Genomic DNA, 25,561 nt, shown 5'->3' with positions numbered 1-25,561 from the left:
CCTTCCCCTGTAATCAGGTTGATGACTACCTTATATACCTAAATATATGAGCCAATGGGGGCCATTTCTCACTGGTGGTAGTAGTCTGGTTTGGTTTTGTTTTGTCAAGACAGGATCTCCTGAAGCCTAGGCCAGCCTCTTACTTACTACATAGCTGAGAATGACCTTGAACTCCTGATCCTTCCACCTCTTCCTCCTCCTGAGTTCCAGAGTGCAGGCCCGAACCACCACAGCCAGTGTGTGGAATGCTAAGGATGGAGCCCAGAGTTTCATGCTTGCTAGGCAAGCACTGTCAACCGAGCCACACCCTCATCCATACAATTTAAGTTGATTGTCCATGTTTAAAGTTAGCACTCCAAATTCTTGGTTTCTCTTTAAAAGAGATCACACAGACACCCCTGCTGTCACTCAGGGTAGTGACTTGCTGTGACCAAGTAGTGACCTTCTTCCCTTGCCCTTGGTCTGGATGCCTTCCCCAACCTCCCAGTCCAGCAACAGCTACCCCAGTCTGTGACCTGCCTACCCAGTGTGCATCATAGCCTATCACTCCTGGCCCCTGAAGGGGCTTCAGGAAAGCCCAGAAGGTTCCTCATGAGTATGTGATACTATGTGCTTAGCATCTGGGAGAGAAGCAGGGCTTTCCAAGCATGTTTGTGTCCGTTATCTTTTCACTGTATGACTTCCTGGGAAGTTACGAACTGATATCTGTTTATGCCAGGTAGGCCAACATTGACAGAAAGGGTCTGTCATGTCATGCTCTGGAGCCCTGGTAAAATGTGTTAGCATTTAGGCATTACCTGCCCAGCCCCTTGGGAACCTTGCCAGTAAGCAGGCAGTACCTTGGCCCGCTCAGGGTCCTGACAATGTCACCCTACTTAGCCTGTTTATATAGTCTGTTTGTATATGTGCCAAGCCCCCTTTAAGGGGGGGCACTGCCCACCTTTCTCTCCCTCCTCTCTCTTCCAACAAGGTCATATCTGCACCTCCTCTCTTTCCCCTTCCTCATGTCTTCTTCTCTTCCTCTCTCTTATTCTCTCTTCCCCTCTCCCCAGCCGCCTCTCTCTCTCTCTCTCTCTCTCTCTCTCTCCTCTCTCTCTCTCTCTCTCTCTCTCTCTCTCTCTCTCTCTCTCTCTTCTCTCTCCTCTCTCCTCTCTTCCCACAAAGCTGCTCTATGCTCCCTTTCTCTCTCATTTCTCCCCCCATCCCAATAAAACTCTCCAGGTGAGCTGTCTGCATGGCGCATCAGTGGGGCCCCTTGGCTCCAACCTGCCAAGGCTGCTGCCTGCCATTTTATTACATTATAACAAAATGGCTTGAATAAACTAAGCCATGTGACCGCCCTGTGGCATGCAGAATATATTTTAATTTGTCAAAGAGTTCTGTCTTTTTCTACCCAATATCTAGTTCCCCTTTTAAATTTTGTTTTGTTGAGACAAGGTCTGTGTAAGGGTTGGAGGACCCCTCAGGGTCAATACAGGACGCATCCAGACATCAAATTCTCAGCACAAAGGAGATATATTACCCCAGTAGGACAAGCAAGGGCTGAGCTGCCTCTGGATTGGGCAAAGGCAGACAGCAGGCAGCAGGGGTTGTCTGTCAGAGTTGGTTTTTAAGGAGAAAGGGGGAAGTCTGTGCTAGGGTGAGTTGGTAAGACCTGATTGGGCAGGTGAGCAATGTAACCAAATAATGAATTTTGATGGCTGGACCTGAACGAGTCAGTGGCCAAATAAAAGAACAGACCCTGGGGACTAGCTTTAGGAATGTAATCTAATGGTTTTACAAGGGAGAGGAAAGGGTAAACCTGTCTGTGGTGTCTGTGGGCCTGTTTTGTTCTGGGTGGACTAGAAATAGCAATGCAGCCCAGGCTGTAATTGAATTCGCAAGGCTCCTCCTTCTTGGTGAACTACTAAGCCCGACTTTTTGTTTGTTAGTTTTTGAGACAATGTTCTCATATATAGCCCAGGCTGTCTTCAAACTCACAATCCTCTTCCTCAGCTTCCGGAGAGCTAGGATTACAGTTGTGTAGCACCATGCCTGGCTCAGGTCCGTTTCTTCTCATGACAGTCCTGTGTAGCTGACCCACCCCTGCAGGATCTAGGCAAGTAGTTTATGTAGGAGGTGGCCCCAGAAAGTGCTGGTATCCTGTATCAAGAGGACATTGGCACTGCCCAAGACCACTTTCTATATTTAAAAGCCTGGTATAGAAATTAAACCCATGTGCATGTGTCTATGGCTCATATTAGATTCTCAAAGGAGATCATATCTTGGGAAAAATCTGGAATTCAGGAAAGAGCTCAAGGGTTTCACATGATGTCTCCTGGGCAACATCTTGGTAGGTCCTGCAGGATCCGGAACAGGCGAGGAATACCCAGCCTTGGCTACCTCTGTCTCCCTGTCAACCCCCTCACCTCCTAGCCACTGTGGCTCCTGCCACCAAGGCCCTGCTCAAACTCCCACAGTGGCTGCTTCTGCCAAGATGGTGCCCTGATGTCCCAGAGGTAGCTCCCCAGGAGTAGCTCTGGGCCGCAGGGAGACTGGGGCAGGTTTTGCTCTCTCTTACCCAGACTCCCAGAGGAGGCCTCAGGGGAGGGCTGAGGTAGACGTCAGCAGGACCAGCAGCTCAGCCCTGAGCCCAGCCTGCGCCCTCTTGGGGGTTGTCTTCCTCTGGTGCACCTGTCTCTGTGGCTGCAGAGAAATCCACGGGAGAATGAATGAGTGAGCAGGAAATGAGCGATGAATGAGCGGCTGGATGCACACACTGGTAGCAGGTAAGCGCCGTCCTCCTTGCTGGGAGGCTGGGTAGCAGGTGAGCGCCGTCCTCCTTGCTGGGATGCTGTTGCTGAGTTCTAAGACATCACACAGAGGAACGTCCCAGCTCCATGATGTTCCACACAGTAACCAGCACCCAGCTCTTAGCTGTGAGCAGGAAAGGCCAAGCCTTTGGGTGGGGCCTTGCACTTTTGATCAGCTGTGGCTAGACCCTCAGAAAAATCAGCTGAGAAATGGTCTGAGTCTGGGGTTTTGTTTTTTGAAACAGGGTCTCTCACCTTGCAGCCCAAGCTGGCCTGGCACTCGCTACACAGACCAGGCTGGCCTCAAATGTGTGGAAATGCTCCTGCCTCCATCCCACAAGAGCTGGGATTACAGGTGTGCCCCACCACCTGTGGTTAGAGCTAAGAAATTCTGGAATTGGCCCGGAAGGCACAGGGTCCCTAGAAGCTGAAAGAGCTAGCCTATTCAACAACTACATGCTTCCTGTTAGTGAGAAACAGGATGTTATCAAGCAAACATCCTGTTTCTCACTAACAGGAAGATGTCGTTGTTGACTGGCTAGCTTTTCAGAGTTAAGGGAAATGTCCCGGGATTCCAGGATAGAAACACAGCCACTTCTTCAATTCCCCGGATCCCAACAGTTCTCTCCCTGAGTGTGCCAGGACTGGACTCCTGCGTACTGTGTGTGGAGGCCTTGCCGGTCACGTCCTCTGTCCCGCTGTGACTTGGTGAAGTAGGCACTGCCATCCCCATCTTACAGATGAGGTAACTGAGGCACAGAGAAGTCAAGTCACCTGCACAGGGTTTCACAGCAAGTGAAAGAAAGTCTGGGGTTTCAAGAAGTCATATTGGTATAGATCGCTCTGATCTGGCCACAGGGGGATAATGAACAAAGTGGAGGAAGAAACCCACACCATGTGTTGTCTATCCTGGGATAAGGGAAAGGGCACAAGCTTGGCAGGCCCTCCTGGGGGACATTTTGTGCATGTGTGTGATGCGTGTGCACATGTGAAAGCCGGAGATTGATGTCAGGTGCCTTCTACACATGTGTATAATGTATATGTGTGCATATGTAGAGGCTGAAGATGGCGTCTTTTGTGCATGTGTGATCCAGGTGCCTGCACATGTGGAGGAAGATGGCATCTTTTGTGCATGTGTGATCCAGGTGCCTGCACATGTGGAGGAAGGTGGCGTCTTTTGTGCATGTGTGATCCAGGTGTCTGCACATGTGGAGGAAGATGGCGTCTTTTGTGCATGTGTGATCCAGGTGTCTGCACATGTGGAGGAAGATGGCGTCTTTTGTGCATGTGTGATCCAGGTGTCTGCACATGTGGAGGCCAAAGACTGATATCAGGTGTCTTCAACATTTGCGCCCCACCTTACTCTTTGAGACAGGGTCTCTCCTTGAGCCCGGAGCTCACGAATCCCGCTATTGAGTGCCAGGCATCCTCCTGTTTCCACTCAGCACTGGGACTGCAGCTGTGCACCGCCGCATCTGGTTTTTTCCACGACTGCTCAGGTCTTCATGCTAGCACAGCAGCCCTTTGGCCAGCTGAGTCATCTCCCAAGCTCCCTCGGGCTATTTTTAATTGCTGGCTTTCCCGAGTGCCAGTGCAGGAGGACACAGTGGAAGCCACCACAGCCATCTGCGGGTGCTAGGACCCAGCTTTCCTTCAGAAGGACTTCTTATTCCCCAGTCCCTGCTAGTCTGTGTATGTGTATGACTTGAGCAGGGTCAGTCAGAATCTTTTGAGAGTTGGTAGTTAGGGACCCGTCTTTCTCTTAGACACTGAAAACCTTGTGAGTACAGGCTTGGAGCTGTCTGTCAGCAGAGAGAGAGGACAGGAGGCCAATGGGCAAAGAGATGAGGAGTCAAGAGGCCTACGTGCAGCTGAGAGCTCTGCTGAATCTAGCCATACCTGTGGTCAGACCCCTTTCCACCACCCCAAATAAAGGACCAAGGGGTTCCTCTTGTTTGATGACTTTGTTGGGGGACAGGAGAGGCACAGCCTTTCAGGACTCTGCTGCGCTCTGTTCTTCACTGTCTGGAGGGGAAATGTGCAAAGGCCGCCAGACAGTTTCTCCCCAAAGCACGTCTAGGGGAACACTTTGGTTTGAGAGTCAGGTAGAGCTCATTTAAAGATCACTGAGAGGGGCTGGGATGGAGGTGTGGCGGTAGAGCACTGGCCCAGCAGGTATGAAGCTCTGAGTTCAGCTCCCAGAACTGCAAACAATCCATGTAGAGGCACATACAGGTAATCCCAAAACTTTAGAGGCAGATGCAGAAGGACCAGGAGTTCGAGCTCATCCTTAGCCTGTGTAGAGTTCAAGGCCAGGACACAAGAAACCAAGTCAAAAAACAAAAACAAAAACAAAACAGTCACCACAGCAATGGGCCTAGCATGCGGCTGAGCGGCAGAGTGATTGCCTAGCATGAACAAGGCCTGGGTTTGAGCCTCAGCACTGCAACGACAGCAAATAATTAACAACAATGATAATCAAAATAATAAAGACCATTGAAAAGATCACCAGTTGCCCTTGGTGAGTTGGAGACAACTGGCTTTCAGTGTCTCACTGGAAGTTAGACACACACACACACACACACACACACACACACACACACACAAAATGCTTCAGTCCCGTGTCTCACTGCTATTCCTGAAGAGCAGAACAAGGAGGAATTCTGGCCAGGTTTTCCATCAGTGGAAGGTTCTCCCTTCAACGGTCCCTTTCCTACTGCTCTGAATTTGGGGCAGGTGCCAGCATGCAGTCTATACTTGCTCACCTGACCCCTTAGCCTGGGGAGCTGTAGAAGCTAGGCTGGCAGAAGAGCAATGAGGAACTTCTGGGCTAGATTGGCCTGAGACTGTGCACAGAGCTTCCGCTGGGCGGAACCCAGGGCAGTGGTTGTAGGGATGGAAACAGGGGTGGGTTAAGGAAAACCAGAAATCCTGACTTCTGTTTGCTGTGCTTCAAGTTTTAAGCCACACTGTAGGCAAAACACAAAAATGCCAAACAAAGGCAGCAACTAAGAAGAGGTCACCAAGCAGTGACCTCAACCTCTGTGGATCCAGAAAATGAAAAGAACAAGTCCTTGGTCTCCAAGAAGACCCACGAGTCTCCCATGGAAGATCTGGGAAAGTAGTATCAATCTCGGAGTTCCGGAGTCAGAGCAACTCCAGGACAGAGACAACCACCGCCACCCTCAGGGGATTCCCAGCACCATGCTGAGACCAGACCCAACCTGAACTAAGTCCTCCTTCGGAGAAAATGGGTTTTAGATTTTGTTTTTGTTGTTTTGTTTTGTTTGTTTTTGTTTGTTTGGTTGGTTTTTTGAGACAGGGTTTCTCTGTGTAGCTTTGGAGCCTGTCCTGGAACTCGCTCTGTAGACCAGGCTGGCCTCGAACTCATAGAGATCCGCCTGCCTCTGCCTCCCGAGTGCTGGGATTAAAAGTGTATATCACCACTACCCGGCAGGGTTTTAGTTTTTTGTTTTGTTTGTTTTTTTTTTTAATATCATAAAGGAACTGCACCTCAGGAAGAAGAGATTCTGGAGGGGAACAAGAGAGGCTGGAGTCACCCCCAACACCCCATCACTGCCTAGAACTAGGCAGAAGCCCTAGGCTCTCTATGTTCCTGAGTCAGGGTAAGGTGCGTCCATGGTGGGTTGTTTCCTGCAAGAAGCGGAGCCCTGACTCCCACCACAGCTCCCTGGACAGTGCTCAGCCACAAACAGCAAAACAACCAGGCACTAGGGCACCACCTCCCGGCGACCCATCCCCCAGTAGTCCTTCAGCCCACCTTGCCCTTCCCAGACCACGTGCTTGCCCCCAGCACTAGTCTGTAATCCAGGCTGGCCAATCACTACACTGTATTCTATCCCCCCCCCCCCCCCCCAAGTCACAGTGATTGGTCCAGATTGGCTATATGACCGCGCTGGCAATCAAGTGCCCTTCACACTCCCTGACAACTGTGATTGGCTCAGAGTGGACCCGGGCCCCAGCAAGCTAAGGAGAGTGGACTGGAACTTTGGGAAGGGACGTTCCTTTTTGCACTCTCCTGGGAGATAGCGGGGAGGGTGCCCAACAGTGATGATCCCATGGTAGAAAAGGCCTCCCAGAGGAAAGGGCCAACCTATTAGAAGCACAGTAAATGGTGAGAAGGGGCCCAGTCCTGGTCCCAGCCCTAGACTCCAGATCCAGGACATAGGAGATGGAGTATCCATGAGGTCTCAGCTTTTAAAAGAAAGTCTGTCTTGTCTGCTCACGCGCGCAGAGAAGCAAGGCTCCCTCAGCTCACAGGCAAAGAGGTGGATCTCTGCTGTGGGGGGTCCCCACACCCCAGCTGTGGCATCATCTGTATCCAGCATGGTCCCAGGTGTCTGGACTGACTCTCTTCTCAGCCTGGACACTGATACCAGAGGCACTCGGACTGCCAGCAGGTTCCCAGCCAGCTATCTGGACACCACTGAGCCACTGTGGGACTGGCCAGAGGAGGAGGAAGAGGTGGTGGCGCTGAGCTGAGAGAAACGGCTGGTGCAGGATTCAAGGCTGGACATGGAGCCCCTGGGGAAGAAGGGTGTGTACACCTTAAGTTATCTCCCAGGCAAAAGCTGTTAATACTGCAAATGAGGCCCCAGGGCTTCTTCCTCAAGACTGCTAACCACCACCAGGGGCTAACGGATGCAGAGGGGAAACTCAGTGATGCCAGCACAAGCAGAGAGGAGCAACCAGCTCCCTGCAACTTGTTCCCAGGGACCAGTCAGGCCGACTGCAGCCAGGAGCTACGCTGACTAGAATGGAGCAGAAAATCCCACAGCCTGGGAAATCTCAGTCCCAAGCTTGTTCTCTCCGGTTTTCTTCAGTCAAAACTAAGTACGGAGCTTGGCGGTGGTGGTGCACGCCATTAATCCCAGCACTCAGGAGACAGAGGCAGGCGGATCTCAGTGAGTTCGAGGTAGCCTGGTCTACAAAATGAGTTCCAGGACAGGCAGGACTGTTATACAAAGAAACCCTGTCTCAAATAACCACCACCAACAAAAAGAAACAAAACAAACAAAAAACAACTAAGTATGGTTGCACAAATCTGCAAACCCAGCACTCAAGAGTTGAAGGCAGGAGCATTTGAGGCCCAGGTCATCCTGGGCTACCAAGATGTACCTTCTGTCCAGTTAACCCCACTCCAGATAACAGATCAGATAGGGCCAGAAAAAAAAACTTTCTAGTTTCTTTTGGTTTTCTGAGATAGCTTCTTATTATGTAGCCAAGGCTGGACTCAAACTTGGGATCCTCCTGTCTTGGCCCACATATAGCTACACTCATTCTCTACAAGTAAAACTAAAGGGGATGGGCACAATTCCATTGGCAAAGTGCTTGCCTGGCATGCACGAATCTCTGGGCTCGATTCCCAGTACCACATAAAGCCAAGTGCAGAGGTGTACACACGTGATCCCAGCACTTGGCAGGCAAGAGGATCAGGAATTCAAGGTCTTTCTCAGCCACGTAGTGACCTCAAGGCCAACCTATATTCCGTGAGACCCTGACTCAAGACTAGTGAAAAATTAAAATTAAATGTGAAAAGGGGGGAGAAATTGAAGATTCTCCACATCCAGGCTGCCTGCTTCATCCACTTCTGAGTGCCTACTGTGGCATCTACAGGTGGCATCTTCAGTGCTTCCCCTTCAGCAGCACAAGGCAACTGGGAATCTCAGTGTGTGGGGGGGGGCGAGGGGTATCTTAATCATCCAAAATAGCAACCTGTAGACAGTTATCTGCAAGACATCGTTCTAGAATATTTTAGAGTAGTTACAAACTGAGGAATCTAGGGGTGAAGGGTCTTCCCTAGGCCTGGTGCACTGAGATCCTTGAAAGGGGTCTGCTTCTACAGAGGGTGAAGGGTCAGCATTTGAGAGAGGGCTACTGATGTCCACCCAAGAGAAGCCGACCCCAAGCCACTGCACCATCAGTCAGCAATCACAGAAGCAACCATGTCGCCAGAGCAGGAGGGAGCCCCAGGCTTCCCCTACCTAAAGTCTTGGGATGCCAGCACTTCACAGTAGTACAGCAGTTTGCTCTTGGGGCCAGGGCTGTGCAGAGCTGTCAGGACATCATCCACACCGGGGAGGCTGCAGGCCACACTCTCAGAGGGGCTGTGAATCTGCCACTGGAGCAGGTAGGTGCCAGGCCACTGAGTCACATGGGAACCCTGAAACACAGAACCCACAGTAAGCCCAGGTTCTCCTGGGGAAGAGATGGAAAATGGGTTCCCCTGGAAACAAGGTGGGGACAGGTTGGGGAGCTGCATTCCACTGGGCCCTCCTGAGGACAAGATGGGGAATTGGGTTCTCCTGGAGACGGGATGGGAGGTTGAGCCTTCATGGATTTTCTGTGCCAGCCTTGGGAAAGGAGACTCCTTCTATTTGGTCCTTTCCAATACCCCAGGAAATCCTATAAGCACTTTCCAAAGCCTCCTGTGGTGAGTGCCATATCCCAAGGACCAGCGCTTCCTGCTTACTGTAGGGGAGGAGATACTAGGGTGTCTGGGTTCAGGGCAGCAGATGGGTTTCTGGGACGCTCTCAGCTGATGAGTTCTACAATCCAAGGGCTTCTGAGAAGCCACTAGGGGGTGCTAGGGAGAATGTGTGGATGGACATGGAGGGGGATGTGGGAAGGTTGGAGGTGGGGCAGCTCTGAGGAAACACTGTGGAGGTGTTCAGTGGGATGGTGGGGAGCTGGCTGTGATCTGGTGATCTGCAAGGCTTCACAGAGGACTCTCACTGTGTGTGTGTGTGTGTGTGTGTGTGTGTGTGTGTGAGAGAGAGAGAGAGAGAGAGAGAGAGAGAGAGAAAGTGTGTGTGGGGGTCTGTGTGTGTCAGTGTATCTGTGTATGTGTCTATGTGAGTGTTTATGTGTTTTGGGTGGCTGGGTGTCTCTGTGTGCATATATGTGCATGTGTGTGTTTATGTGTAAATGTATATGTATGTGTGTATGTGTAAATGTGTGTGTACATGTGTGCATCTGAGAGAGAGAGAGAGAGAGAGAGAGAGAGAGAGAGAGAGAGAGAGAGAGAGAGAGAGAGAGAATGTGTGTGTGCAGGGGTATAACACTGCCTGTAACAGTGGCCTCATGGGGAGATTGTGGGAATGAGCATGGTAGCTCACAACCCAATTACACCTTTACGTTCTGACCCTAGACCCATGGATTCTCAGCTGACATGGAAACCTTCATGCCAGAATCATAGGAGGCAGGAGATGTGGACTCCCAGCCCTACATTCAAAACTTCGTAGTGGAGGTGTTTGGGAAGATTCTGAGGCCAGGGTCTTGGGGTGCTGAATCTGGCTGCTGACCTGGGGACCATTCCACTTCTGCAGGCTTCCTCTGGCTCCATAACTCAATCCCAGGCCCATGGCATCTCCTGCTTCTTTCTCTAGTGTAGTCCTTGCCATTCCTTCCACCTCGACATCCCCTCCACCTCTCTAGCCCTGACCACCCTGAAGGCCCTCTTCTGCAACGAACTCATATGGGAAAGTGGGACTTGGGGTTCCAAAGCCCCAATCCTTTACTCACCATGAGGTAATTACATGGGTTGAAAAGTGTCTCCCCAAATCCATGTCCACCCAGAACCTCAAAAAGACGACCTTATTTGGATGATTCTCCCTTTTTTCAGCTAAGGATTTAAGGTCAATCCCAAACACAACTACTGCTATCCTTACAGGAAAGAGGGGAGGAGACCTGAACAAAACAGGGGCACGGAGGGCAGAGCCAAAGAGGACAAGCCGGGGACCCACCAAAGGGGCAAGAAAGAATCCTTCCTCGAGCCTTTAGGAAACCCCTGCAGGCTCCTTGACTTTGGACCTGTGGCCTTCTAAATTTAGAGACAAGAAATTTTGTTTGATTTAAATGGCACCAGTGGTAACCATTTGGGGCCCCCATATGTATGCATGTGCTTGTGCCCTAGTGTGTGTCCACACTCGGCTTTTTTTCCACATGGGTTCTGAGGATCAAACCCAGGTCTTTGTGTTTACAAGAAAGACAAGCTCTTCACTGATTGAGCTATGGCCCCAGCCTCACTTAGGCCACTTAGGCCCTTTAATGATTTCTTTTCCTCGTGGGGGAAACTGCGGCTCCAAGACCTCTCCCTGGCTTCCAGCTGCCTCTTAGCTCAGTGCCCCATCCACCCTCCATGGAGCCCTCTGGAGTGAAGAAGGACCTCCTATTACACAGACACTGTGGGTCTCTCTCCCCAGTCACCCTGCAGGGTCTCAGAAGCTGGGAGCACATCCTCTTTGTCCACAGCTGCCTCCCCAGAGACCTGGCCTGGGAGGGACGCTTAATACCCCATGCTGAGTCAGTACCCAAAGCCCATGCCTACGCACCTGAATGCTCTGGCCTTCCCGGCAGATTAGGGGAGCCTCTACACGGCTGTAATCTGCCCCTAGGACCCAGTTCTTGTCGATCAGCTGCCCACTGACTCTAACCCCAGGCTCCTGGGGACCGAGCTTGGGTGCTTGCTTTACATGATACAGACTGAACACCACGTCTCCTCGGAGGATGTCAAAGTCCCAGGTGATGACTGACTCTCCTTCTGGAATCTCCATGGCAACCTGCATAAGGGGAGTAGAGGTGGAAGAGCCCCAGGGTCAGGGTGTTCTTCTCTGTTCATCTATCAGTCTTCCTATGGTCAGGATGAGCTGCTAAGGCCCCCATATACACTATTCCCTCCCTCCAGAACCCCACCTCTCCCTGAAAGGCCTGGTCACTTGGGGTGAACTGCAGGTGCCAGGGTTGTAAGGGCACCCAGGGATTCTGCAACCATCCCATGTCCCAAAGCTTCCTGGACAGAGCTGAGAGACTGAGAGACTGGAATCACCCCACAACCAATCTGAAGGAACATGATCCAAGACACCACCCCGCCCATGCCCTCACAGATCAGGTGGCACCTCGTGGGGGGTCCCACGGAACACACTGGCTGCATGGTAGGTCTCACTCCACTGCCGTAGCTGGTCAGCCTGCTCCTGCTCCTCTTCGGTCAGATACAGGGACTTGGGGACCAGGCCTCCTTCTGGAACGTTACACTGAGGAGAGGTTTCAAAGACTAAAATGGTTAGCAGGTCAGGGTTGCCTCATTCGGTGCCCTGTGAGCCCTGAAACAGCTTAGAAGAGTGACCCCTATCCTGTGACACCACCCTCTGGAGCCCTCAGAACCAATAGCAGGGTAAAACACATTCTTCTCATTTAAGGAAAGAGGGAAGATGGGGCCATAAAGGAGGACAGGCTGCTCTCCCAAGATCACACAAGGTGAACATGACTGACCTCGGCACAAAACTATGTTTGGGTCAAGTGTGATGGTTCATGCCTATAATTCCGGAATCAGGAAGGGCCATCCTGGACTAAATAGTGAGACCCTTCCCAAAAGCAAAACAAACAGGGTCTGGTGAGATGGTTCAGTGCCTAAGGGCACTTGTCGTCAAGTCTGAGCCTGAGTTCCATTTTTCAGAACGCACTCCTGCAGGCCTTTGTTCAAATTCCACATGCATGATGTGGTATTTGTGTGCCCACACACACACACACAAAATGAGAGAGAGAGAGAGAGAGACAGAGAGAGAGAGAGAGAGAGAGAGAGAGAGAGAGAGAGAGAGGCAGAGAGAGACACACACAGAGAGAGACAGAGAGACAGAGACAGAGAGACCCCCTCCTGGCCCTTTTCATGGTGTCTGGCTAGGTGTGGTTCCCTCTTCTGCAATACATTCTAAGTGGTGGCAGCATCTTTCCTTAAGCAGTGGGAACTGACCAGTGTGGACCTGTCTGTTTCCATAGATGTCTCCCAGACAAAGGTGCCCTGGAAGGCCAAGCCTCAGACCCCAAGCATAGACACACAAGTTTCCTTGTTTCACTTTGAAGACAAAAAGGGAGGATGGATAGCGGGTGGTCGCTGCCCATTGTCCTCCAGTAAGTCCTTGAGAGAGCCGTAGGTCGGTCACCCAAAAGAAATGGTACATCTGTGTCACGAGAACAGAGCAATCAAGTCAGACAAAGTTCCTAAACAAACCATTTCACTGACAAGCGTCTGTGCAGCATTTTGTGCTGGGGGACCAACAAGTGTGCCCACAGACGGCCATGGGAATGAGAGCACGACCAGGTTTGCCCTCCTGGGAGGCATAAGGGAGTCCGGACACTACTTTCCCTGAGCATCCCAGGTGGAGGGGCCATGGGTTGGGCCTGGCTCACTTACTACCTTTAAAAAGATGTTTATTTATTTAGTGTGTGTGTGTGTGTGTGTGTGTGTGTGTGAATTTATGCACATGGAACACATGTGGGGAAAGGCCAAAAGAGGGTATTGGGGGGTCTCCCATCACACTGTCTATTCATTTGAGACAGGGTCTCTCCCTGAACGCGGGACTCAATTCTCTTAGCAAGGCTAGAAACAAACAAGCCATCTCTGTCCTCCTGCATCTGCCTGCCCTGGATTTGTGCATTTGTGAATTCCTGCCTTCCTGTATGAGATCCTTAAATTGCATAGCAAGTGCTCTTTTTGAAATGTTTTAATATTTATTTCTATGTGTATGATGGATTTCTTTTTGTCAGCATGTTTATGCACCACATGCATGCAATGCCTATGGAGGCCAGGAGGGGGCACTAGATTGACTGACACTGGAGTTACAGCTGGTGTGAGCCACCATGTAGGTGCTGGGAATAAATTCAGGTCCTGAGGAAACGCAGCCAGTGCCCTTAGCTGATGAACCATCTCTTCAGCCTCAGCAAGTACTCTTAAATGCTGTACCACCTCTCCAGCCCTCACTGCCTTTAAAAGAGTCAAAGGAAGACCCCACCTCAAGAGATGTCACCTCTCTGGGGAAGCTTCTACAGCCAGGCCTATCCCCACTTAAAGCCAGCATCTCCCTTTGGCGAGAGGAAGGGGGGCGGGATCCCCTACGATGCTGCCTATCAGCTTCCTGGCCTCAGAAGTCTGGGTTCCCAGGATCCTGCCCCGCTCCTTTCTGGGACCCAGGACCACAGCTAGACTCACCACGCTCTCTCCTCCCAGGAAGTCAGGGATCACGTCCTTGTCCAGGTAGTCCACCAGGCCGCCAGGGCCCTGGTAATTGCTTCCACTGTAGATGAGGAACTTCCGCCTGGTGTTCTCATTGATGAAGGGGCTGACCTATGGGCGGGGCCAAAGTCATAGAGCGGAAAATCGAATCAGTCATTTTACTGGTTGGCTTTATTTCATTTTATTTCTGGTTTGGTTGTGTTTATTTGTTTTTACTTTATTTTTTGGTTTTGGTTTTTTTGCTTTGTTTTGAAAAGGCTCCTGACTTGATTTTTTTTTTTTTTGACACAGAATTAGACCTAGCTTTCCTGAAACTCTGATTAGCCTAGAACTCACAGAAATCCTGCCTCTGCTTCGTGATTCCTGGGATTGAAGGTGTACACCACTTCAGCTAGTCGTTTTTATCTTCTTAAAGTGAATGATTCAGGCTGCGGACATGGTTCAGTCAGCAAAGTGCTTCTCACACAAGCATGAGGGATTGAATTTGGATCTCCAGAACACACACGTAAAAAAAAAAAAAAAGCAGGGTTTGGTGGCACCCATTTGTCACCCAGTGCTTGGGCTTGGCCTGAATCCAGAATCCATGGGACTCTTTGGCCGGCTAACCTAACCTAATGAGTGAGCTCCATGTTCGCTGAGAGATCCTGTCTCAAAAACTTAGGTGGACCGCTCCGAGGAAGAACACCCAAGGTCGACCTCTGACTGCTGCATGAATGTACATACGTGCACATGCACCTGACACACGTGTGCACCCACGTGAATGTGAATAAACACTTATGCCCAAAAACATAAAATTAAAAAGTGCGGGATTCGGGCTACGGTGGCCCACGCCTTTAATCCCAGCACTCAGGAGGCAGAAGCGGGTGGATCTCTGTGAATACACGGAAAAACCTTGTCTCGAGAAACCAAAAAGGGAAAAAAAAAACATGATTCATAGGCTTTTGGTCCATTCGTCGTGTCATAAAACCCCTACCATAATCCAGTTATTTGTCCATCTCCAGAGAAGGAGCCTGACAACCTTGGATCTGCGTCATCTCTGCCCGATCATTCAGGGAGAGGATTCACCCACCGCGGCCCCCCTCTGGCTCATCATCTCACCAGCGTCCATAGCACCGGGAATACGCGGGGCGCACGCACGATGAGCAGCCGGCCCAGGGTCTCGGGATAGTTGTCCTCCACCACCTCGATCATCCGCAGCAGGGCCTTCACCCCCGGCCGCCACAGATGCCGCATGTTGAGGCCCTCGAGGTCCAGTAGGCAGGTCCAGGAGCTGTGACAGACACGGGACCTCGGGGCTCTACCTGGCTCTGCCACCTCCCAGGGCCTCCAGCACCGCCTTTCCCCTCCTCCCCCGCAGACCCCTGGAATGGAGCAAAGGGCTCAGAAAGGCAGGGCTGAAAGCAGGGACACGGGACACTTTCACAGTCCCTGTAGGTTACTCAGCCCAGGAATGGAAATGTGCTGGAGGAAGACGGGGACAATGGGTTCCTAAGAGGAGTCAGGTCCCCTCGGAGCTTAAGAAGCGAAGGAGCTAAGGGTGGAACCAGTCAAGAACAATTCAAATTATCTCAGCCAGAGTCACCATTTCTTCACCAGCAGGAGTCCTGCCTCAGCAGATCATTGCAAGAATTAGGGGATGGCACTGTCCCACAGCGCCTAGCCAGCTACCTGGCCACGCACATGCGCAGTCAGCGTTAGCTAACTTGCTTTGGGGATTTCGTCCCCAACTCGGGTTCTTGCCTGATGGGACGGCCAAACTGTCTCGTGTTCCCTTCGCATCTCTTCTGTCCTTCCTCGTTGACAGAAAGAACCTAGAAGGTGGGCACGGTACTGAGAACAGCTGGGTATGTTGCTCCGCCCCCAGGCCTCCAGACGCCACCGAAGGACCCACTCACGTGCTGCAGCAGCGCCTCCTCGCCTACTGCCTTCATCAGGCCTTTAGTGTCCATCTGGCCCAGGCGCAGGATGTACAGCGGGCGACCATCTTTGCGAGTGGGCGGAGCCCAACAAAGAGAAGAGACAGCTTTTAGGGGGAGTGTTGACATCAGGAACTGGCAAAACGATGGACAAGAACTTAACTGTCGTCTTAGGAGCAGAGTCATGCTGGGGGTTCTCGGAGTAGGCTTACTGTGCCTGCTTCTGACAGCACCTGGCCACCCTTTATGAAAACTGAACATAAAGACACATTCAAAAATGGAGGGGGGAGCCTAAGTAGGATGTGGGGACACCTGCACCATCTCGCCATCTTTTCTGCCTAAAACTGAAATCAGTCCCCCCCCCCCTTTTTTTTTCTTAAGGGTTGGGACTATTGCTCAGTGGAGCACTTGCTATGCAAGTGTGAAGACTTGAGTCCAATGTCCCCATGTGTTTGTTTGTTTTGTTTTTAAAGCAAGGCAGAGCCGTGAAGAGTGACCACACATGGTTAGTCCCAGCAGGGGGCAGAAACAGGTGGGTCTCTGCATGTAGTTGTAAACCCAACGCTGGGGAGTCAGAGACCTAAGGGTCCCGGGACTTCTCGCTGTCCAGCCTGCTATGTCTATCTAGTCATTGAGCTCCACACCCACACCAAACAATAAGGTTGTCGTCCTGGCTTGACATTCACGCATGCGCTGTGTGTGAGTTGTGCTCTGTGAAGCCACCTGAACCCTGAATTAAGGAAGGCTCAGCCACGGCTTCTGGGGATACAGAGTTGGGTCCCTTTGAGTGTTTTGCCACCTCTTTGGTTTCCTTATCACCAAATAGCCTTGCCTCCTGCATTCCTACCTAAGCACACTAATTTAAACCACGGATTGGACTCACCAACCTTGACCTCAAAACCAGCAGCACCATAATTCAGAGGCAGAAACTTGCTGAGAACAGCGTCTGCTATAGAAGGTCCTGCACGCAGGAACCAGTGCATCCACCCTGTGCTCTGAACTATCCCATCCTGGTTGGCTGTTCCCTCTTGTGGTTTTAAGGTTGGAACTCAGGGTCTCACGCAGGTGGGTGCCCTACGGCCAGGTCATATCTCCAGTTCTCTTCTCACATTGTGTTTTGAAATAGGGTCTCACTAAGTTCCCAGGCCAGGTTTTAATTCACTTTGTAGCCAACACATTCCTTAAACTTGCAATCTGCCTGCCTCAGCTGCTGAAGTAGCTGGGATGTCAGACCTGAACTACTAGGCAAACACTGCTAGCTTTTTTAAACAGCAAAATAAGCCACTCTCTCTCTCAAAAAAAAATACTGTTCTTTCAGAGGTCCAGAGTTCAGTTGCCAGCACCCACGGCAGAAAGCCACAACTGCCTGTAATTCCAGTTCCAATGGATCAAAGTCTTCTTCTGGTTTCTGTGGACACACACACACACACACACACACACACACACAAATAAATCTTTCCAAGACAAGAAAGTGTCACAAGAAAAGAACACTTGTTTAGAACAAGACAGCTACAAGAAGATACATGGGCTGGAGAGATGACTCAGTGGTTGGGAGTACTGGCTGCTCTTCCAGAGGACCTGGGGTTCAATTCCAGCACCCTCATAACAGCTCATGACTGTCTGTGGCTCCAGTTCCAGGAGATCCAATACCTTCTTCAGGTACACATATGCTGTACAGACATATTGGCAGACACAATACCCATGCATATAAAATAAAGTTTAAGAAAAAAAGAAGAAACACAGAACAGACTTGGCCAACCTCAACAGAGATCCTGTATGCCAGGTGACTCTGTTTATGCATGTGTGTGTGTGTGTGTGTGTGTGTGTGTGTGTGTGTGGTGGAGGGTGTGTGTATGAGTGTGAGTATGGTGTGTGTGTGTGTGTGTGTGTGTGTGTGTGTGTGTGTGTGAGTGTAGAGGCCAAAGGTCAACATCAGATTTCATTCTCCATATCTTTTAATTAGTTAATTTATTCTCCATCAAGATTTTTTTTGCTTTGTTTTTTTCAAGATAGAGCTTCTCTGTGTAGCTCTGGCTGTCCTGGAACTCACTCTGTAGACCAGGCTGACCACAAACTCAAAGATCCTCCTAACTCTGCCTCCTGAGTGCTGGGATTAACAGTGTGCGCCACCATCGCCCAGTGTCCATCATGGGTTTTTTTTGTGACAGGATCTCTTGTTAAACCTAGAACTCACCAGTTTGCCTAGAACGGCCAGTGAGCCTCAGATAGCCCTATCTCCACAGTGAGCCACAGCCCCCTCCACAGTGAGCCACAGATAGCCCTATCTCCACAGTGAGTCTCAGATAGCCCTATCTCCACAGTGAGTCTCAGATAGCCCTATCTCCACAGTGAGTCTCAGATAGCCCTATCTCCACAGTGAGTCTCAGATAGCCCTATCTCCACAGTGAGTCTCAGATAGCCCTATCTCCACAGTGAGCCTCAGATAGCCCTATCTCCACAGTGAGCCACAGATAGCCCTATCTCCACAGTAAGCCACAGATAGCCCTATCTCCACAGTGAGCCACAGATAGCCCTATCTCCACAGTGAGCCACAGATAGCCCTATCTCCACAGTGAGTCTCAGATAGCCCTATCTCCACAGTGAGTCTCAGATAGCCCTATCTCCACAGTGAGCCACAGCCCCCTCCGCAGTGAGCCACAGATAGCCCTATCTCCACAGTGAGCCTCAGATAGCCCTATCTCCACAGTGAGCCACAGATAGCCCTATCTCCACAGTGAGCCTCAGATAGCCCTATCTCCACAGTGAGCCTCAGATAGCCCTATCTCCACAGTGAGCCTCAGATAGCCCTATCTCCACAGTGAGCCTCAGATAGCCCTATCTCCACAGTGAGCCTCAGATAGCCCTATCTCCACAGTGAGCCACAGATAGCCCTATCTCCACAGTGAGCCACAGCCCCCTCCGCAGTGAGCCACAGATAGCCCTATCTCCACAGTGAGCCACAGATAGCCCTATCTCCACAGTGAGCCACAGATAGCCTCCTGTCTCCACATCCCTGAGACTACAAGCACATGTGACTGCACCTAGGTCTCTAGTGAGTGCTGGGGATCGAACTCAGGACCTCATCTTGCACAGGCAGCACTTTGTTGACTGAGCCATCTCCCCAGCCCCTCAGAGCACTGGAAATGTTTACCTTTCTGACCATATCCTGGAACAAACTACTAGTTTGGGGAATTTCAAAATAGCCAGTAGGAAGAGTTCACAAATATGGAAGCTATGAAGCTATGAATAAGGAGTCAACTACGTGTTAAGAAACCACCCCAGCCTGTTCTTCAGGAGAACCAAGCGTTTGCCATTATCAGCACATGCACCATTTTTCATGAAAGACCTTAAAGAACACAGCAGTCACTGGCTTCAGGGATATATACTTTTTAAATATGGAAAGGGTACCTACAGTAGGAAGAATAGTGTCCTCCAAGAACTTATGTCTACCAGAACCTTCAGATGGGACCTAAGTTGTAAACGGAACTGCAGATGTCAATTAAGGATCTCAAGATGACATCAGGATGGATGTGGGGTGGGTTCCTAAGGACCCAGGGCCCCTGTGAGGTGGGGAAGGACATGCAGAGATACCCACAGGGAAGGCCATGACAAGTGGGAGCAGCAATTAAGAACGATGCAGCCACGAACTCAGGGGCTATCAAATGCTGAAAGGGGAGGGGTAGGCCTCTCCCCTAGAGCTTCTTGACTCCGTTTGTTTATTTGCTTGTTTATGAATGACAGGATCTCTAGGCCCGCTGTCTTCTGATCTCATACTCCAGCCTCCAGAGCTGGCACCGGGTGTTCAGTACCAGTTTGCTTTGGCTGCTTATGTCAATCTATGCTATATTAACAAGAGTGTGACTTGCAATGGCCCTAGGGCAGAAACATCTTCCCAAGACCAAAATCTATGCTATTCCACCTTCTGCATAGCCGGGTAACATGTCACAAGTATCTCCAGATGCCCCAGAAATCTAAAAGGGAACGTGAGGTGTCAGCATGGGGTGTATCATGTAGAGTGTCCTCGGTGCTCACACACAGCTCAGATGTGCGACACACCTATGTCCTGGTAGTGCCAACCTCCGGCATAGAACTCCTGCAGGGGAGCAGGGGGCTGCCAGGTCTGCAGAAGGAGATCCACCTGGTGCTGCTTCCGCCAGCTCAGGGACTGGCACAACATGTCCCGGGCCTTGTCCAGGTGGAAGTCTCGTGCCCGCAGGAAGCGCAGGATGTGCTCATCTTTGGGGATCTGAGAGACAGAGAAGGGATAAGACCACAGAACGGTACTTCCAACCCTTCAGATGAAGCGGCAGAAATGACCCTCTTACCTCATCTGCAAAACAGCTGGGGAAAATAACCCAAAGCAAAGAGAAGTGGTAGGCGGAGGGGCTGTGGTGAACAGCTGCATACTGTGGCTGCCTAGCATCCCTCCCTGTTTGTCTTGGAAATAGCATCTTTCCTTGGGCTAACTCCTCTTCCACCCCCTTCTCTCCCGCCCCCCTTCTACTCCTCTTCCTTTCCCATTATAACATCGGTGCAAAACCAATCCTAGTACAAGCTGTCTTTTCTGGGATTCTTCCTTTGAGCCAGATTCTGCCCTAAGCATTTAATGTGGATCAGTGTTTGTGACCCACATGATATGAACAATGTCCCCATTTTACATTTGCAGACGGGTTATACCATAGGCCCACACTGAGCAACTCTCTTGTCTGGCCCCAGGGCTGGGGAGGGAAAGGTAGGTGATCCGTGCTAAGCAAGAAGTTCTGATTCAGTAGAGCTGACGACAGAGTCCTACTTGGGACTGAGGTATGTGGTGCACAGTGTGTGTAAAGGACTGACAGGACAGATGTGATCAAATGAATCAAAACATAAATCTTTAGGATCACTGATAGCATAAGCTTTTTTTTTTCTTTCCTCCCCAAGTCCTAGGCCGACTCCTGTCACTAAAGTGCATGTCCCATACCCACCTTGCCTTTGTGAGTCTCCTGTAACCAGCACCGGAGCTGGACCAGGCAACTCTCCTGCATAGGAGTGAGGTGCCCCAGGCACCTCTCTATGTAGTCTGCATCCAGCTTGTGCCCTGGAGAAAGGAAAATGGGGATTTCAGGGCAGGAGAAGTAAGAGACCACCCTCCATCTCTCTCTCTTTTCCTTGTTTTTTCTTGTTTGTTTGTTTTTTGTTTTTGTTTTGAGACAGGGTCTCACGTGCTCCAGGCTAGATTCAAATGCACTATATAACAGAGGCTATCTTTGAGCTCCTGATCTTTCCACCCACACCTCCCAAGTGCTAGGTACAGGTTTGTGTCACCGAATCTGGCATCTTCATTAGGGTTCCTACTGCTCTGATGAAATACTGTGACCAAAGCAACGTGGGGAGGACAGGGTTTGTTTGGCTTACACTTCCGTGCCACTGTTCACCATAGAAGTAAGTAAGGAGAATTCAAACAAGGCAGGAGCATAGAGGCAGAAGATGGTGCAGAGGCCACGGAAGGGAGCTGCTTACTGGCTGGATATTGCTTATCCTGGCTTGCTCAGCCTGCTTTCTCATAGAACTAAGGACCATCAGACTGGAGTGGCCCCGCCCACAATGGGCTAGGTCCTCTCCCATCAATCACTAAGGGTCCTCCCCCATCAATCACTAATTTAAAAAATTCCCAATAGCCAGATCCTTTCAGGTGATCCTGGCTGTGTCAAGCTGACATAAAACTAGCAAGCACATGGTGGTGTTGGGTCTTTACCACATGGCCTACACTCTGTGGCCCTCTCTGCTTGGCAGCTGCCTGAGCTCTGAAGTGTGGTTCTTAGCCAGGCTGTGGAGACAGCCGTAAGAGCTCCAAAATCATCTCTCTAAATGGTTATCTAGATAGTTTTGAAACCTGGACGTTACCACGGGCAGGGATTCCCCCCTCCGTCTCGGTGTGGAGGTGATTCTCGCTCTCTGAGTTGAGGTTCTGACTGTTGACACCCCAGTCTTTACATTTGTTTTTAACATCGTATTATGAGCACTTTCTATACCAGTAAAGACTGACTTGTCCCTAGACATGGTGGTGCACCCCTATAAATTCAGCACTTGGGAGGTAGAGACAGGAGGGTTGAGAACAATTTGTCTGAGATACATGAGATAATATCTCAAAATAAATTTACCTCAAAATCAAATAAATAAAGCCAGGCATGGTACTAGGTCTATACTCAGGAAGCAGAGGCAAGTTGATCTCTATGGGTCTGAGGCCAGCCTGGTCTACATAGCAAGTTTCAGGTCAGCCAGAAACACATGATAAGACCCTGTCTCTAAAAATTAAAATAAAATAAAATGACGTTGTACTATGTATATAGTACATATATTTTTTCATTCCTTGAGTACAAAGATATGTCACATTACTTGTAATTAAAACACACATGTGTGCACATATACACACCTACACACATACACACCTAAGACAGGCATAGTGATATACACCTGAAATCCCAACACTAGAGAGGAGAAGGAAGGGGGTTCGGGGGAGTTCGTGGACATCCTCAACTCCACAGCAAATTTAGGGCCAGCCTGGGCTATTTGAGACCCTGTTTTAAAACAAAGAACTAGGGGGTTGGTGAGATGACTCATTAGGTAAAGGCATTTGCTACCAAATCAGCTGACCTGAGTTCGATGCCCAAAACCCACATGGTGGAAGGAGAGAACTAATTCCCACAAGTTGTCCTCTGACCTCTACATATGAACTGTGGTCCACACACACGATATGATTTCATATACCATATGATTTGCAGTAAGTTCTAAAGTAGACTAAACTAGCCTGCACCATGCTTGTAAGTTCAAGGTCATCCTCGGCTGCGTACCAAATTCAGGACCAGCTCCTGTCTCAAACAATAATGATAATAACAAGCCAACGTTAGTAAGGCATAGAGCATTCCTACGGTACGATGAGGTGTTAGGGTGTGTGTGCTAACAGCGTTAGTGAGGGCCAGCAAAGTACAAAAGGATGCCTGGCATCCTCCCACCCGTTCCATATTTTCTAAGTGTGAATATGCATGTACACATGCGTGCGGAGGCGTGTGCCCTCATGTGCCATATGCAGAACTACTGAAGACTCTAGGGAGAGGGAACGAATCGTCATCCTTTGCTTTTGCGTGTGTCTGTATGTGCATGTGTGAATAACGGATGCATGTATATATATGAATATGTATGTGGAGGCCAATCTCAGGTATGGTTCCTCGGGTATCGCCTCCCTTGGCCTTGTTTGAGGGAGAATCTCTCACTGGTGTAGGCCTCTCCAGATAGGACCACTTCGTCTCGGCTGGCACGTCTCCAGCGGTAAGATCATGAGTGGGCGCACCGTGCCTGGTGGCTTTTTTAGTGGGGTCTGGGAGATGCAATTCATGCAAGGCAAGCACTTTATTGACTGAACCACTTCTGCAGCCCTCATCTTCCAGTTCGTTTAGATATTTTGCTACCATGATCTTGCATTACTCATGCAATTAAAAATATCCTCAAATCACCAGAGGTCAGTTCCTGGTCTAGAAATAGATCGACTCTGAGAAGCAAGGGAGGAGGCTGAGTGGGTGCCAGACTGTTTCCAACCCTGGCAACCTACAGCACCTTTTCCTCTTCTCGGGAGCCAGGCAGTGCGGTCGGCTTCCTAGAGCCACAGGTGAGGGCACGGACTTGGAGTCACCTACCATCCGCTGTGGCAATCTCAGGATCGGGGCCTGGGGCATCACTGGGGTCATCTGCCACCATGGAGCTGGGACACTGGTGCACAGCCTGGCTGCGGGCATCTTCCTCCCGGACTGGAGCAGGTGTCCAGCGGGGGATGTGAGATGTTCCCTGGGAAATGAGCTCACTCAGGTAGTGCTCAATCACCTCCTTCCCCTGGAAGCAACAGACCCAAAGATGTCACCAGGCAAGCAGTGCTGCGAGGTCACCACACTGGCTCTGAGGTACACGCTCTGACCATACATTCTCAGGTCCCAGTCCTGACATATGGCTATTGCACAGCTAAAACAGGGCCAAGAGGAGTGGAGATGAGCAAGACTAAGCACAGGACAAATGCAAATAGCTCAGTTTTATGTTGGTAATGTGTACCACCAGAAGAAAACTGTCCACCTGGTAAACAGGCCACTCTCTGACCTGGAGTCTAAGGCCATTGAAACAGTGACTTCGTAGTGTTGGGAGTGAAACCCAAGGTCTCCCACAGGCTAGGCAGGCGCTCTTCCACCCAACTACGCCTGCAGTCCCTCACTGGAGGATTCTAGGCAGTCACTCTACCATTAAGCCACACCCTCAGCCCCTCACTGGCAGACTTTAGGCTGAGTTTGCATCACTAAATCCTGACTCTGGCCTCAGTGAGACTTTTCTTCCCATGACCTGGTTCTGGGGATCAAAACCAGGGCCTCACATATGTTAGGCAAGTGCTCCATACTGAGCTGTGCCTCTGGCTGTTTATGTCACTAAGTTCCTAGGCTGGTCTTGAACTTGCTGCAGCACCTTGGAGCAGTGCTGGGACCACGTCAGGACACCTCCAGAACAAGCCAGTTCTTCCCACTTGTGACCTCACTGGTGTGGTCATGACCCCAGTGTTCATTTCAGAAATAAGAATCCAGGGCTGCTGTCCAGTGCCCCAGGAGCCGTTGGTGGCAGAGCAGGCCTGTGCACCGTCCTGGTGTGGCTAGCACAGCGTCACTCACCCTCTTGACGTTGGCCGTGTACTGCTTCATGGCGATCTTCTCCAAGGTGCTTTCAAAGCCGAAGAAGGACCGGACATCTAGGGAGGCGGACTGCTCGAAGCAAGTCCAGTCTTCATTCTCAGGATGGACCTGCAGATGGGAAGGGACCACGGCAGGGCCTCAGTACTGGGTGCTGGGTTCTCTTTCTCTTGTGGCCACCAGAGCCTGCCATGGACAGCGTTCCCCACCCAGACGATGATGCAAAGTCTATGTGCGGGGAGCAAAGAGCCCTTTCTCAAGCTGAGCATGGTGGTGCACACCTATAATCCCAGCACTAGGAGGCCGAGGAAAGAGAATTACAAGTTCCAGGCTAGCCTGGTATATCTACATAGTGAGTTCCAGGACAGCCAGGGCTATGTAAAGAGACCCTGTCTCAAAAAAAAAAAAAAGAAAGAAAGAAAGAAAGAAAGAAAGAAAGAAAGAAAGAACGAAATCACATACACAAAGAGAGATAAAATGGTGTATGTGTAATGTTCAGATCACTTAATCACTTATATGATACAAATTATCAATATGTGTTTAGATGTATTTCGATAGTTATTATGTCATATATTTATATACAAAGTCTTTAAATATCCCTAAAAGGTTAATATATTTATATATGTCAGCAATTAAAAGAAATCTTCGCTGGGTATGATGACACTCACCTATAATCCTAGCACTCAGGAGCCTGAGTCAGGAGAATGGCAAATTTCCAGGCTAGCCTGGGCTACATAGTGACATTCGGTCTTAAAAAAGGAGAAGGGAATAAAATCCACCCACGAGGGGCCAGGAGAATGTGGGGAGGGAAGACCGGAGGGACACACAGGGCCCAGCCCTGGGACAGCATCAGGGTCCCTGGTCAGCCAGGCGGACTCACTGTGTAGCGGCAGTTTTCCTTCACCGTCACTCGGCTGGCAAAGGTTTCATTGTGGGCATCGATCAACAGGGTTCTCTCTCTCCAGTTCAGCACGTTTCTCTGCACGAAGATCACGTGTTCCACACCAGCAATCTGAGAAGGAAGAGCCCAAGGAAGAGGCGCTAACCCGAAGGCCACCCGTTCTGATTCACACTCGCGCTCCCACACAGCCTGGGTCACCCCTCAGCTGGAAATTCAAGTTCCATCTA

General features: G+C 50.4%; 1 protein-coding gene across 2 annotated transcripts in view; it reads right to left on the bottom strand.

Annotated features, from left to right (window-relative positions):
• Window positions 1-6,284: 6,284 nt before the first annotated feature.
• The window catches only part of Sec14l5 (SEC14 like lipid binding 5), a 38,674-nt gene continuing 19,397 nt past the window's right edge, over window positions 6,285-25,561 (bottom strand). Inside the window, exons 4-16 of one of the 2 annotated variants that reach the window (XM_075941929.1) lie at window positions 25,314-25,445; window positions 24,416-24,544; window positions 23,408-23,600; window positions 20,702-20,814; window positions 19,794-19,983; window positions 15,717-15,805; window positions 15,562-15,632; window positions 14,920-15,091; window positions 13,798-13,932; window positions 11,711-11,845; window positions 11,147-11,374; window positions 8,798-8,976; window positions 6,285-7,337 (exon numbers count right to left, since the gene is read on the bottom strand). In XM_075941929.1, coding sequence (XP_075798044.1) covers window positions 7,226-7,337; window positions 8,798-8,976; window positions 11,147-11,374; window positions 11,711-11,845; window positions 13,798-13,932; window positions 14,920-15,091; window positions 15,562-15,632; window positions 15,717-15,805; window positions 19,794-19,983; window positions 20,702-20,814; window positions 23,408-23,600; window positions 24,416-24,544; window positions 25,314-25,445 — 1,878 coding nt within the window. In that variant the 3' untranslated portion in view covers window positions 6,285-7,225. The remainder of the gene's footprint in view (window positions 7,338-8,797; window positions 8,977-11,146; window positions 11,375-11,710; window positions 11,846-13,797; window positions 13,933-14,919; window positions 15,092-15,561; window positions 15,633-15,716; window positions 15,806-19,793; window positions 19,984-20,701; window positions 20,815-23,407; window positions 23,601-24,415; window positions 24,545-25,313; window positions 25,446-25,561) is intronic. The other variant, XM_075941930.1, reaches the window with a different exon arrangement.

This window comes from Microtus pennsylvanicus, chromosome 11 (genome assembly GCF_037038515.1).
Source record: "Microtus pennsylvanicus isolate mMicPen1 chromosome 11, mMicPen1.hap1, whole genome shotgun sequence".
NCBI lineage: Eukaryota > Metazoa > Chordata > Mammalia > Rodentia > Cricetidae > Microtus > Microtus pennsylvanicus.
Note: the sequence above shows the minus strand (reverse complement) of the source record. Positions and strands in the feature narration are given on the sequence as shown.